This window comes from Denticeps clupeoides, chromosome 4 (assembly GCF_900700375.1).
Source record: "Denticeps clupeoides chromosome 4, fDenClu1.1, whole genome shotgun sequence".
Classification (NCBI taxonomy): Eukaryota; Metazoa; Chordata; class Actinopteri; order Clupeiformes; family Denticipitidae; genus Denticeps; species Denticeps clupeoides.
The window spans coordinates 24,342,462-24,357,198 of record NC_041710.1 but is presented as its reverse complement, the minus strand read 5'-3'; the positions used below and the strand labels follow the sequence as shown (position 1 = coordinate 24,357,198).

Sequence of the window (14,737 nt, the reverse complement as noted above, 5' to 3'; positions counted from 1 at the left end):
GTATTAAAAAATACTTTGGATTTTAAAAAAAGTCAAGTTTATCCTTTATTCCATCGCCGCGCGGATCGGTAGTGTCGTAAAACGCGCGCATGCGCACACAGATGGGTTAGGAATAGCAGCTCAGGCAGCGACTGTTTTTCAGGTTGCCCTGTTTTCGAGAGAACTCCTTCTCTGTCGTGCTTTTTTTTTTTTTTAAGAACCAAGGATCCGCAAGCTGTTCTTTTTTCCCCCCGAAAAAGATCATCTGGCAGCCTTGCCGGCCGCGGACAGCTGCATCGACATGGTGGAGGAGTTCGGCAAGTCGCTTTCTAGCAACAGCGAATGTTGACGCGGCCGCTTCGGGAGCTTTATTTGTTTCTACGGGGACCGACGCCGGGCAGCGGGACACAGGCGGCGCTTAAGCCAACCGGAGGGGGAATTAAACATGGCAATGTCCCTGATACAAGCCTGTCGCAGCCTGGCACTTTCAACATGGCTGCTCTCCTTTTGTTTCGTGCATTTGCTGTGCCTGGACTTCACCGTGGCGGAGAAGGAGGAGTGGTACACGGCCTTCGTCAACATCACCTATCTGGACCCGCTGACGTCCGAGCTGCGGACGGAGAAGACGGAGTGTGGCCGCTACGGCGAGCACTCGCCCAAGCGGGAGGCCCGGGGAGTGGTGCTCATGCCCGCCGCCCCGCACGACAGGCAGGCCTGCGACCCCAACACCCGCTTCCCCGGCGGCAGCGGCGGCGGCGGCGGCCCCAACGCGACGTGGATCGCGCTGGTGCTCGGCGGGAACTGCACGTACAGGGACAAGATCCGCCTGGCCGCGGTGCACAACGCGTCCGCGGTGGTCTTCTTCAACGTGGGCTCCAGCAACGCCAACGAGACCGTAACCATCACGGACCAGGGTGAGGAGGCATTACGTGCGGTGCCCTGTTCACACCGACACGTGTGCCGGTGCTGCAGAGAGCCCGCGATTTGCTGTGGAAGAAGAGGTCCAGGTTTTATTGTAGGCTTCGTCTCGGTCCATTTGCTGTTAGCCCGCCATCAACGTTCATGCCAGATCCAGGCTAATGTGAGATGTAATTCCTTATATGGCTTCAGAACCCACCCTCGCTCTTCTTCCCCTTTTCAAACGTTTTCTATCCCACGTAAACATTTACAGCATTTATCAGACGCCCTTATCCAGAGCGACTTACACCCAGTAGTTACAGGGACAGTCCCCCCCGGAGACACTCGGGGTTAAGTGTCTTGCTCAGGGACACAGTGGTAGTAGGTGGGATTTGAACCTGGGACCTCTGGTTCACAGGCGAGTGTGTTACCCACTAGGCTGCTACCACGTCAAGTCCTGGGCTCTGCGTGCTTTAAGATTTTGTACTGGATGCAGTTTGCTGCACGAGGAGGTTTTAGGATCGGAGTCATGCTGCTCCCAGTTCTTTCTTTCCATACTGAAATGGGATGTGGAACCGAGGAGGGATTTCGGTCTGCCCCGAACACCGGCGCGTTGTAGTCCCGTGACCGCGGTTTGTACGTGGCCCCAGACTGAATCCCACTCCCTGAGAAACGTCCACCAGTCTAATCAGGCTACTTCCTGCTTTGTTGCCTGAGAAAATGAAAAGCTGCTCAATTAACTCTTATTAGCAATTAATCCAGGGCCCAGCGGGGTTTTTACGATGCATGCACACCTCTCTCTCTCTCTCTCTGTAATTAAATTTTAGCAGAGATTATTTGGAAGCAACGTAAAACTGTTGTTCCGTGAGGATGTCTGTGAGCTGCGCCAGTGGCTGTTCATGAGCGGGTGAGGACAGACATCCGCCATGCGGCTGCTCGCCCCGCGGCCCTCGTTCAAATCGAGGCTTTCAAAGGTGACCAGGGAGAACGAATAGACGAGAGGATGACAAGACGGCGTGAGAAAAGTGCAGCGCCACTAAAAGCCAGGTCCAGCGAGCGTGCCGTGGTTCCCCAGCCATGAGGCGGCGGCCGAGACGCCCTCCTGCGGCCCCAGCAGTCCATCTGGGGCAGCAGCACACTGCCGTTTTTGTGTGGACGCAGCACAAAGCTGTCTATGTCCATATGTGCCCTATCAGAACGCTCATTCATTAGAGCCTTGAAGTTGCCAGTGTGAGATTGTCTGTCTTAAAGTGGAACTGTGAGACGCCCCTTGGCAGCTGGGAGCAGTGAGCAGGCCTGTTGCTGCGTACGGCGGCGGCATCCATGGCGAATAATGACACTGCTCTCCTTTAGTTTCTGTGGGGTGATGCTTCGTGGGTTTAGTCTTCAAGCCAGTATTTGGAATATTCACTTCTGTGATGGAAATCTCAACATTTAAATAAAGTGATAAATAAAATAAGGCGAAGCACAGCACATGGTGCACACAGTGAAATGTGTCCTCTGCTTTTACCCCATCACCCTTGGTGAGCAGTGGGCAGCCATGACAGGCGTCCGGGGAGCAGTGTGTGGGGACGCTGCTTTTCTCAGTGGCGGCTCGTGATTTGAACCGGCAACCTTCTGATTACGGGGCCGCTTCCTTAACCACTAGGCCACCGCTCCATTTGTTAGGTGAAGTTGTTAACTGTGCTGTGGTGGTCTGCCGTGGCATGGTGTGTTTTATTCGGTGATTATCAGGCAGGCTCCACATAATCCCCGTTCTCTGGCCACCAGAGAAACGCAGAGCTCAGCACTAAACCAGACAGTCAGCTTTTAGGACACTATTTTGGTCCCTTGTGCATTTTTATTTTTGAGCTCAATCAATTAGCTGTGTCTTAAAGCTAATAAAAGCACGGTTTATAAAAGCACAAAACCACCCGTAGAGACGGTACGGTGAGTTTTAAATCCACCGAGTGTAGTTCATGTTCGCGTTTCGGCAGGGCCGACCTGTGGCATAGGTAATGTGCGCCCCATCAATCCAGGGGGCGCCACTACCGGAAGAACTGGAAAAAAAAGTGTAACATTCCGCTAAACTAGTTGGTATTAATGTGTCTTAATATGAAAAAAATCAAGCCCACATTACTTCACCGTGCTTGTAACGTACTACACACTACGCTCGTGTGAGAACAGGCCGGGAAATGTTGGAAAGGGTTTGGGGGGTTTTATTGGTCTCTTGTCATTTTGGGGAAACGTTGACTGTAAAACCGATCTTTGGCTCTTTACTTAAGATATGACCTTTTCCTCTTCTAAGACGGTCCTCGCCCAGCGTCCTGGACCGTCTCCAACCGCTCTCCAGATGGCTGTATATGAAGTCTTGCTGACTTGCAGAAATCGTACGCATTAATAAGAGTTTCCAATCTCGCGTCAAGGCAGCTTTGTGAAATGGTCCCACACACACACACACACACTCAAACCCTTCTGAAGTTGTGTGTGTCTGTAAAGGGAGAAATAATATCCACATGTCTTTAATAGAGTAATGTGAGGCCCTGGAAAATACTAAAAAGCCACATCTCATTGTAGTATTCAATTCTTTGGGATAGTTTTGGTCCACTTTTTTTAAAATTAGCGTTGAGTAGCGTCTCCCACAGTTATGAACTGCATGCTGTACCGTTACATGAGAGGACTTGCCAACAAGGCACAATGCTAGATCAGGTGTGTGTATGGTTTGTATGTCCATGGCTTGTATGAAGTTAAATATAGTTCCCAGGGGGGTGGCGGCATCCCGAGCGCCGCCAGCGCAGCGGAGCCCAGGGCGCTGACCTGCTCCCCAGTCTTCCTCTCCGAGAGCTATTTTTAGCCCCTCTCAACAGGCCGTCGGTTCCGTGACTCGTGAAGTTCAGGATCAGAACAACAGAAGAAAAAGAGGAGGCGATGATTGGCGGGGCTGGGTTGGGTTAACCGTGTGTAACGTGAATGGCAGCGAGTGGGAGGTTTTACTACTTCTCTCTGTTCCTTGGAGGGATTGCATTTTTAATGGCAGGATGTGATGGAAACAATCAACGTTCCTGGATCCAGGCATTCACCAATCAACCAAGAGGCTTTCGCGGTGGACCAGATGCAAAGGTTTATTCTTTTGGTCCTTTTGCTAAAGAGAGTGTGTTGTTTAAATGATGCTGTCAGCCATGCTGTTTGAGCGGTCGCTTCGAGCTTATCAGATGGGTTACAATCTGGCATAACCTCCTGTCCCTCATACCACAAAACCTCTGTTTTTGATTGATTGTGCCGTCAGCTCTGGTTCTTCTCAGATGAGTCTGTGGTCCTCCCCATGCAAGCGTGCTCGAAAGTCATCCTTGTCGTTAGATTTTACAGATGGGTTACCAGGTTGCATTCATGCCCCCTCAAATATCTTTAAGTGACCCTGTTTCTGTGGAACGAGTCTCTTGTCTTTGTGACATCCACGTTTTTCATCATTGTTCATTGAGGTCAGCCAAGTCAGGGCAATCAATTCCTGCTAGCCCTGGCACCGGGCATATTTTAAAGTTTTGACTTCCAGCTAGTGTAATGTCTTCTGAAGTGCTAATGAGGTCCTTCAGAAAGTAAACCATGAAACAAGGTTGTTAATGGACCACTTTAGACCCATAAATTCTGAGTAGCTCCGGTCCAGATGGGAAGACGGGTGTAGTGCGTCTGGTTTCGCTTACCGCGGTGTCCAGTGCAATAAATGCTCCGTACGGGCTGACTGTTTAAACTGCAGTCAGCTGCCGACTCAGAAAAGCAGATTTTTTTTGATGGCATGTATGTAATATCTGACATCTATCTGTGTTCATTTCATCTGACCTGACTGATGTGCCTGCAGTGCAGCCTGGTTACCAGGCAACCAATCGAACCTCCTAGCCAGCAGCCTAGATGCGACGTGATGGGCAGCTGCAGTGTGTGTTGCTGGGATGTGGTAGACGGGGCCGCAGGGTATTTATTTTGTTTTTCGTTTGTTAGAGACACGCTCTAGTGCAATTCTGTCCATTCCTCGTTGAAACAAATAATTACCTAGAATACTGTTCAATTATTAACATGCCGGGTTAATATTCATTCTTTCCATATTATCAGCTGAATTCTGACAGTGTTATATGCAGTATTTGCTGGTCTCTTACTGTCTACCGATTGCAGTGCTCCTGTTGTGTCTTATTTGTGTCACACTCTAATACAACGTGCGACCTGATCACGTTTGTCTCTGTATCCTCAGTCACGGGCGACATTGTTGCCATTATGATCCCGGAGCCCAAAGGCAGGGAGATCGTGGCCCTTCTGGAGCGGAACATCAGCGTCACCATGTACATCACCATAGGAACACGGAACCTGCAAAAGTATGTGAGCCGGACATCAGTGGTCTTTGTCTCCATCTCCTTCATCGTCCTCATGATCATCTCCCTGGCCTGGCTGGTTTTTTACTACATCCAGAGGTTCCGCTATGCCAATGCACGTGACCGCAACCAGGTAAACTTATTTGGTCGTAATAAATCCATTCTGTCCTCTTGAAAAAAAGTAATATGACTTAAATAAGGAGCTGCCGAAAACTCCACTGATTCTGAGACTGTGTCCTGCAGGGTAGAAGCCTGGATGAATACTGGGTGTGGATATTGGGTCAAGTTGACCAGAGTGTGATGAAGTGTATACGTTTCCATCCGTGCTCTGCGTGCACCAGATACATCAGAAGCTGAAATTAATAGCATGACATGTGGTCACACGTTGTACTTGTTTCGCTCTGTTCTTCTTATTTTACCTTTAAACATCATTACTGGGGTCATTCCTCATAACTAGCTGCTCGTCTATTTTACCGGTGGCGTATTTATTTTAGAATTTTTTTCTTCTGGTACCTCTGACATCTGTCACATGCAGTCCTACTTTCATAATGTTGTTCTTCGGACCCATTATTCACACCCTCCTCCCAGAAGCAGAAATAAATCAGGATGACATTTTGCTCCAGTAATCAGATCATTATCTGTAGCAGGACTGATAATTCTTTTTTTTGGACTGGTCTGCTTTCGTTATATCGGCTGGTGTTGGTATTTAGGGTCAAAACACTGTCTTTATGGGGCTGCCACGGAATTTATGCATTCTTGTTTTCTATGCAGAGACGATTGGGAGATGCAGCCAAGAAGGCCATTAGCAAGCTCCAAGTGAGGACTATTAGGAAAGGAGACAAGGTACGTCCTCAATCAAAAAAGACTATACTTGACATTATCGTTTCCAGTAGAACGCTGGCACTATCACAAATGAGGGATTTCTGGGAGGCAATAGAACATCCAGACACATCGTGCCATGTATTTTTGAACTCGACTCTTTGCTGTTTGTTATGTGGCCTTTCAAGATAACAAATGTTGTTTAAAACGAATGAAATGCCTTCCATTACTGCAGTTTTCTTGAAGGTTTATGGAATGGCTCCTGATTTATTTCTGTCATCTCCATGTCTCCTCTCTTATCCATGGAATTTATCACTGTTTGTTCTTCACATCAGACATGCTCTGCGCATTTTACTGCTGTTCTCTACCCATCTGTTGGGTTTCCATTTATAGAAAACCACAGTAACCCCATGTTTCTTAATGTTTTCCAGGAAACAGAGTCTGACTTTGACAACTGTGCAGTGTGTATTGAAGGCTACAAGCCAAATGATGTTGTCAGGATATTGCCATGCAGGTTGGACTGTTGAAGATATTTCATTTCCTGTGTGTTTATGTACCAGTTGAACATCGAAATAAGTATGCCTCTCTCTCCATCCAGGCATGTCTTCCATAAGAACTGTGTGGATCCTTGGCTCCAGGACCACAGGACCTGCCCAATGTGCAAGATGAACATCCTCAAAGCTCTGGGAATTCCAGTGAGCACCTGCCCCTGCATTCCTTCCACTCTCCAGACACTGAGTCACCATGTCAAGTGTGCCATTAGGCGGGGGCTTGTGAACACAGCAAATACGCAATGCCTGGAGGGCCGCAGCTCTGTACAAAAAAAACGCCACATAAAGTGTCTGTCTGCCGCAATTTCTGCCATTTCTAGTCTCTCTTCTAATGCTAATGGTCTATGTCTCCCCTCCAGCCAAATGCTGACTGTTCAGATGACATCCCCCCAGACTATGAAGACTCTGTGGGCGGGCCGCCTACCAACCCAGTGACTGGAGCGAGTGAGGTGACGCTGAGTGAAAGCTCTCTGGTACTGGACCCTGCTGTGGGCACGATAGGCCTTCCACAAATTTACCATGAGGTCGACCCCCTTGCTCAGGCTATGGAGAGCAACCACATTGCCAGCAGTGAGTACCGCAAAAACCAAACTATCCACACCAGTGGCATCAATTCTTGATTAACTGCCTTATTGCAATTTTTTTATTTTCACAGCGAAGCGCTATTCGCAATGTAGGGCAGCATGTACAGCCTTCTTCAATCTAGGTTAGCAGCCACCCACTCTATCACCCAAAACCAGCCCAGGCACATTTGGGGAGAGCAGAATTCCTGGTGCAGTGTGTCCTCACGCCTCCAATTCTGGGTCCAGGTTTTGTTTGTTCAGAGTTTGGTGTGGCTTCCCACCACTTGTTCTGGCTTCCTCCTGCCAGCGAAAGACATACACACAACTGGATGTAGATTTACATTTAGAGCATTTATCAGACGCCCTTATCCAGAGCGACTTACAACCTAGTTACAGGGACAGTCCCCCCTGGAGCAACTTAGGGACACAATGGTAGTAAGTAAGATTTGAACCTGGGTCTTCTGGTTCGTAGGCAAGTGTGTTACCCACTAGGCTACTACCACACTGAGAAGAGAGAATTGTGTGTGTGTGTGTGTGTGTGTGTGTGTGTGTGTGTGTGTGTGTGACATGCATATGGATTAAGAAGCTTCTGAAAGTGAGTTACAGTCCTTCCTTCTAAATGAATTCATAAATAAGTACACGGTAATCATGTTAATATATTGACACCAATAAAAGCAGTGTGTGCTCCACGGTAGTTGGCTCATAGTCCGTCTGCTCATTCCGATTTGCCTGAGCTGTTAAGCCCCCGGCCCATCCGACACTTCCTGTTCACTGAAATTCCACTTTGCACTGGACCTGCCAACCAGCTCTGGCTGTTTAAATAAATAAATAAATAAATTTAAATTAGTGGTCTATGCCAGGGAACAAGTAAAGGCTTCCTTTGTGTAGTGCTGCCTCTGCCTCACAAACACGGCTTTAGGAGGTGAGAGCCGGCAGTGTATGCATTGCACAGCAGAATTTGTGAAGGATGGGGCAGCTTCTGCAATTTCTCCACCATCCCAACTTTGATTTGTGTGTCCTGTCTGAAGTGCTTACTGTTGCAATAAACACCAGCTGCATTCCTGCAGGTGAAATCATGCATTTTTTGATTCAGAGTGATTTGGTTTGTTCTTCGAGAACATGCCTGTGTGAGCGTAAAAAACGTTCATCTGTGTCTGGACATCCCCTTCGCCCCGGTCATGATCCAAATCCCATCAATCATGCTCTAACTCGAGTCAAGCTGTTTTTAACAGGAGCGTCTGGTTTCACCGTGCCCGTTAACTAACTAGTCGGCATAAGCAGGTTAATTGTCAATTAACTTTCATTTGTTGATTACACCACCCTGAGTCTTGGAAACACAAACGGGGGTATTTTCACAGTAGCTCATGGGAAGTGTTTGATAAAATCACGTTCTACCCTGTAGCTGAAATTGTGTCCACTGACACGCTGTGTCAAGGGGGTGTGATGAGTGGAGGAGACAGGAGGGAATTTAAAATACAAAGAATGTGGAAGTAGGGTGTGCGAGAGTTGTCAGAAATAATTACTCGCCCAACAAAAGTGTTTGCTTGAGGTAGTTATTTTCTCCTCTCCGGGCTACAGATAACCATCAAGCAGTCCTGTCTTGTTTGTATATGTTTATCTCTGTAAAACCTTGATGTGATATTATAAAATTGAGTCCTGAGGACATGCTTTGAGTTAGTGTGGTGGCCTAGCAGGAAAGGAAACGGAACCCATAATCGGAAGGTTGCCGGTTCAAATCCTGATGTGTTCCCACACACTGCTCGCCTCAGTAAAGGTGATGGTTAAAAGCAGAGGACACATTTTGTTGTCTCACCATGTGCTGTGCTGCAGAGTTTCACGTTGAAAACCACTTCACTTTCAGTGATCAGATGGCTGTAAATTCTACACTTTCAGCTAATTTATGCTAATTTTAGACTATGGTTGGAAATGGCTGTCGTATGAACCCCAAGAAGTCTTAATGAACACTGCAACGCTGTTTGTGGGTTCATTGCTGCTCTTCTTACATTTACGGCATTTATCAGACGACTTACAATCAGTAGTTTCAGGGGACAGTCTCCCTGGAGCAACTTAGGGTTAAGTGTCTTGCTCAGGGACACAATGGGAGTAAGTGGGATTTGAACCTGGGTCTTCTGGTTCATAGGCGAGTGTGTTACCCACTAGGCTACTACCACACTTCTTCTGTTCAGTTCTTGTATGTGTTCACTTGCATGTATCCTAGTCTGCAGCTCTCCTCTCTGTCGTTCACAGGTGAGCACCAGCCGCCCCTGAGCAGCGACTCGGACACCTCGCTCATCCTGGCTATGGAGGTGGGCCTTTCCGAGGTCGAGCTGTCAGCAGAACAGGACTGCGAGGAAATCAAGACTTGAGCCCCTAATTCACCTTTGCATACACACACAGCACCACAGGAGGGGGACCAATCCAGGCACAGAAATGGCTCCTTTTTTGGGGGGCGGGGGGACAACAAACAGTAGCATCCCAGGTCTGCAGTGTTCTTCTTAGTGTCCATTCTGAAAGGCTACATTATCAGCCACAGACTTGTTCCCCTCTTCCTTTAAGCTGGAGGAGCATTCAGCCAATCACAGCTGTTCACGGTTTTTGGCCTGTGTACTTCTCTTTGTAAGAGGTACCCGCCGGCACCCCCCTCTCAGCTGTGGAAATGTCGACTCCTTTTCCCTGTATGAGATTCACTGCCAATATATATTCCAAATGGAGACGCCACAACTCTTTATATACAACTATAGGTATTAGTATGTATACAGCCTACAGCATTTTTGCTTTAATCGTCAAAAAAAAAGGCAAGTCTGTGTGTTCCAAGCAGCATCCACAGAATGCCCACGGTGAACTTTGACCTGAGGTCATCTCCTGCACATGTCAAGCTTTGTAGACCCTACACATATATAAACACACACTCGGCTGTGCTTGTGCATCTTGAAACCTTTAGTGTGTCCAGTAGCTGCCACCATTTTGTTTAGTTTCTTTTCTTTATTTGGGACGTAGGAGATTGTAGATGCTGTCTCTAATGTGACAATCAGCGTCCATGTCCTCCCTCCACCTGCCCACTTGCTGTGGTCCTGCTCTGCAATATGTGGGTAGCTCAGACCCAGTTACCATCTAGTCATCGCTTTTTATGGCCTAAAAATGTTGTCAAAGCCTTGTTTTGCAGGATTGTGGGCACCGTGTTGATTAAGCGGCTGATGTGTACATCTCTCTGTGCTTATAGAAATATTTTAAGGTCCGAATATTTTCAGTCACAGAGTGATCGAGATGGGCTGAGCTTCAGCAGAGAATGTGTGCTTGGAATTGCTGGTCTCCTTGTAAATGATGTAGGAGCATGACAGTCTGTTGGATAACTATTTTAATATGTACAAGAGTTTATTTTTCTAAGAAAATATATATTGAAATCTGAGCGAAGTGTTTACAGTGGAGGCAACTTTGGGTGAAGTGGACTGTTTTTGAACCACGTCCATAAACATTTTCCTTTTGAACGGATCATCAGTGTGGTATTTTATTCCGTGCCATCACGGAACCTTGCATGAACCAGGAGCGCCATGATTAGAATTTTTGGAATTAGTTAAAATGCACTCAATGGCACAACCTTTCTCCTTACGCTCTGTCCTGCCCTTGCCTCCACACGGAGCAGGCGCTGTGATGTAGTGGAGGATGTTGAAAATGCCAACCAAAGCGGTCTCATTTCACTTACACATTTCCTCCTGGTTAGCAGCTTGTACTAATAAGGCATTGTTGTATGTTTCACATTGTGTGTGTATATAGTACATATACCTTTTAATTTATGATGTACATTGTTTTAATATATCTATATATTTTGCTCTTTGATTTTAATACTGAAGTGCTCAAAAGACTCGAAGGTGGGTTTCCAGCGGCTTCCATGTCTGCGGAGAACAGGAAAATACTCTCTGCGCTCCCAGGGACAGATGGTTTGGGTCCGACACATACTGAGCTCGGTACTTACTATTGTTATTTGTCGGTGGTATTCATAGCATGGAGACACACACACACACACACCTTTTTTTAATCAAAAAGGTTGGGTCAGACTAATTGAACTTGTTAGGATCAAGCTATCAGTTTGTTGAAAGGCCTCCTCGTTCATTGAACTCAGGTGAACGGTCTCATTGTTCCCTTTAAATAAAACATTGTCAATATGTATTATTTAACCTTGTAATGCTCTTGGAATTATTAACATGGCTGTTGCATGGTTGGGTGGATTTTTATTTTTTAATAAATTAAGCTAATACTATACATCCTGGAATTTTGCAATGGGTGAAAAGTGAAATAGCGATATTCCTTACATTTGTGTGAGAGAGATGCACAGAAACTGAAAAGGTTTCTGCTGTCTTATCACAAATGCAGTATTTGTGAAATGTTTCACATCCTTTGTGTTGGACTGAAAGTTTTTTTTTTTTTTTTTTGTTTTTTTTTTACATCTGTCAATATGAAGGAAGCACATACATACTTTACAGCTTTCTAATGTAGCTGAGCGCAGCACATCAGTGTTGACTCGTTGGGCCTATCTTTCTTTAAATACAAGGCGGTCCTGTGCCGTTGAAGAGAGTGCAAAGTCACATAGCAGGGCCATTATGTCCTGAAACCACGAGGGAAGGTGGATTGATGGGTGGGTCTTGAAAGTTTTTTTTTTTTTTTTTTGTGTGTGTGTGTGTTTTTTAGCAAACGCCAGACAAGTCAGCATTGCCGCAGCCTCTCTGTTCCATTACGATCCTTATATTGATTCTGATTTGTTCAATATTTATGAAGCACCTTTCCCCATGTCAGGGCCATGCTGCTGTCTTTGGGTTTTTTTTTTTTTTTTTTAATATATATATATATAAACCCGTCCAGCATGAGACCATTTTTCATACTCTCGTCCCCTTTAAATCAAATAGCATTGAAAGGGATGTGGGGATAGCTTTTTAAAAATCTATTTTCACAGCTTTGAATTGCACTTACTACAGTCTTTTAGAGTGACCATCACAATCTCCATTAAAGTTCTTAGTACTCACAGGTTGTGTTTTGTGGGTTACCAGTAATAATTTCTGTTTATTGACAGTGTTATTAAAAAAAGAACTTTTTGGCCGGTTGTGTTGACCCTCCTAAAATGCACTTTACCTCTCAGCAAGGGGAAAAACCGTCCAAAACAGAACCCCCAATCCCTCTAATAAGCTAGTCAGAGTGCACAACCTAAACAGCAGGAGCGCTCTTCATAATCAGACATGGCACATGACCATCAGGTCGCTCTGTAGTAGACAATAAGACTCTATGATCCTTTCCTCCTTTTTATCCCCCCCCCCCTTCTTTTGTCTTGTATTGTCATGGGCCTGGGGTGGGTTACTACATGTTGTATAAATGATTCAGAGGTCTTACAGTATTGCTATTTTGTTATAGAGGATGATGTAAATATGTTTTGGCTGTGTTGATATGATGTTCTACTACAACGTTGTTTGTGTATGAGTCCATGATTGTGAGGTACAATAAATTTTATTGCAAGTTTTTTTTTTTTCAGATGTTGTCTGTGTCTTTCTTTTCTGCGGCGCCTCTCTCTCGCTCCACTGTTAATGTTCATTTGTTAATGAGGGACAACACAGCATGTGGTAATTTTCTTTTATAATAAAAATTTTAAAGAAAACTAGTAGTCAGTGGGGGTTTGATCCTTTGTTTTATGAGAAGGGGCGCATCAGGGTTGTGTGTGTGTGTGTGTGTGTGTGTGTGTGTGTGTGTGTGTGTGTGTGTGTGTGTGTGTGTCTCTCAGATGCAGCTGGGGTAGACTTCCTGTTTTCAGTAAATGGATCCTGGAAACCTATTACCAGGGATGGACTGACCATCACTGATCCTGCTCTGCATTCCCCAGACACAGCAGTGGTCCAGTAAGAGAGTCCACAGATCAATGCATCCCTGGATGCAGCTGCATACAGTGTCCCTGTAGAACACCGAACATCTGGTTCACAGGCATCTAACAAACACATGCACACAATACTGACATCAGGAACTTGTTTTTTTTTCCTGCCCTGGATGGATAAAAAGCAAGCGTTACTAGTATTTGTATTGTTCTAGTAGTTTGTTTTTGACCATGAAGGACTATAAAATGTGCCGCAAGAGATGAGAGATCTGAGAAGGGTGCTGACCCTTCCTAGGCTGTATTTTGAATATAGTTTAAAAGCCCTGGGTACTCTCTACAGGGTACTACCGCCAAGATGAGCAAGGCACAGACCTTAAATCTTTGTCACGGGAGACAATAGTGAATTTATGGAACATCTTCCTTGTCACAGGGTTTTGTTGTGGCAGAGCCACAGCGCCCTCTGCTGTTTGCATGTGGATTCCTAAAATGACATTCCTATAAACACTAAGCTTTGTTGTAAATTCTGGTTTGGCTATAATAAAACATTTAATACAATAATACATTAGTAAAAAATCAGACATTCTTGTCTGTTCCAAATTATTTAACAAGGTGATTGTTTCTTAAATGGAAGAGTTGATTAATTGGCGCATCAAGTGTAAATTAGGTCATAAAGTATAACACAATGAAACATTCACACAAAAGAAAGAATTCATGGTTGCTTCGCATTGCTTAATGTCATCATCTAAACTTATAAGAAGAATTGAACATCTGGCAGTAAACTCAGACACTGTTGTTCTGTATCTGGCATCCCTCGCTGTTCCTGTCGTGTCAGTTGATCGTCCTTCGGGCTGTGGGCAACTTAAAAAGCCTCAGTACGCAGGAAGTGAGTGTGAGTTTAGTGACACACATCCACGTGTGCGACCTGCAGTGATAAAGGCTGCTTTATAACGGCACTGGTGTTGCAATAATTGTCATTTCGTGGGCGGGGTATGCGCACTGGGAACAGCGATCAGCCTCCTACCACAGTGACTACATCAAACAAAGATGCTAAATATAACTTCTGAAACGCAGCTAGAGCTGCAGACAGTGGGAGGAAAATAATTGAATAGTGCCACTGGTAAAGAATGCGTTTCTTGCTGCCGGTCCCAAGCTCGGGTAAATGGTGAGGGTTGTGTCAGGATGGGCGTCCGGCATAAATGTTTTGGTCAACTGTGTGGACAGCCAGACCAGCTGATTCGCTGTGGCGACGCCTAACAGGAGCAGCCAAAGGAAGAAGGAGAAGCATTAATAATGAGAGGAACAGTTTTCCAATGGCAGCTGGACAAATATGATGGTCAGTTTACAATAAGAGTCTCTGTTTCTATAAATCACCTATTTACATTACTATTCAATCAATTGAAAATAATTTGTTGCAAAAGCAGAAGGACTTTAATGCTTGAACAATTTAACAAGACGTTCTGATTTGCCTCCCACCGACTTCTCTCATCTGCTGGGAAATCTGGGGGAGGTGTGTGTGTGTGTGTGTTCAGTGGTGGATAATAACAAAGTAAATGTGATTTGTACTTAAGTAGGTTTGGTGTATCTGTACTTTAAAGTAATTATATTTGTGGAGACTTTTTACTCTGGTACATTTCAATATCAAAAATCGTACTTTTTCGCCACTACATTTTCCAAATGCAGTCTTTTTTTTCTCTTTTTTTTTTTTATTCTAATCTTTGACCTGTTATATAAAAACTAAGATGCGTG

At 45.5% G+C, this 14,737-nt stretch overlaps 1 protein-coding gene across 1 annotated transcript; it reads left to right on the top strand.

Moving 5' to 3' along the window:
- The first annotated feature begins 111 nt into the window (after nucleotides 1-111).
- Nucleotides 112-12,634, top strand: rnf150a (ring finger protein 150a). Its single transcript, XM_028976763.1, has 7 exons — nucleotides 112-893; nucleotides 5,093-5,343; nucleotides 5,982-6,053; nucleotides 6,461-6,543; nucleotides 6,628-6,724; nucleotides 6,940-7,150; nucleotides 9,391-12,634. Exons 1-7 carry the CDS (start codon nucleotides 425-427, stop codon nucleotides 9,507-9,509), a joined length of 1,302 nt encoding a protein of 433 aa, XP_028832596.1. The 5' UTR covers nucleotides 112-424; the 3' UTR covers nucleotides 9,510-12,634.
- Nucleotides 12,635-14,737: the final 2,103 nt, after the last annotated feature.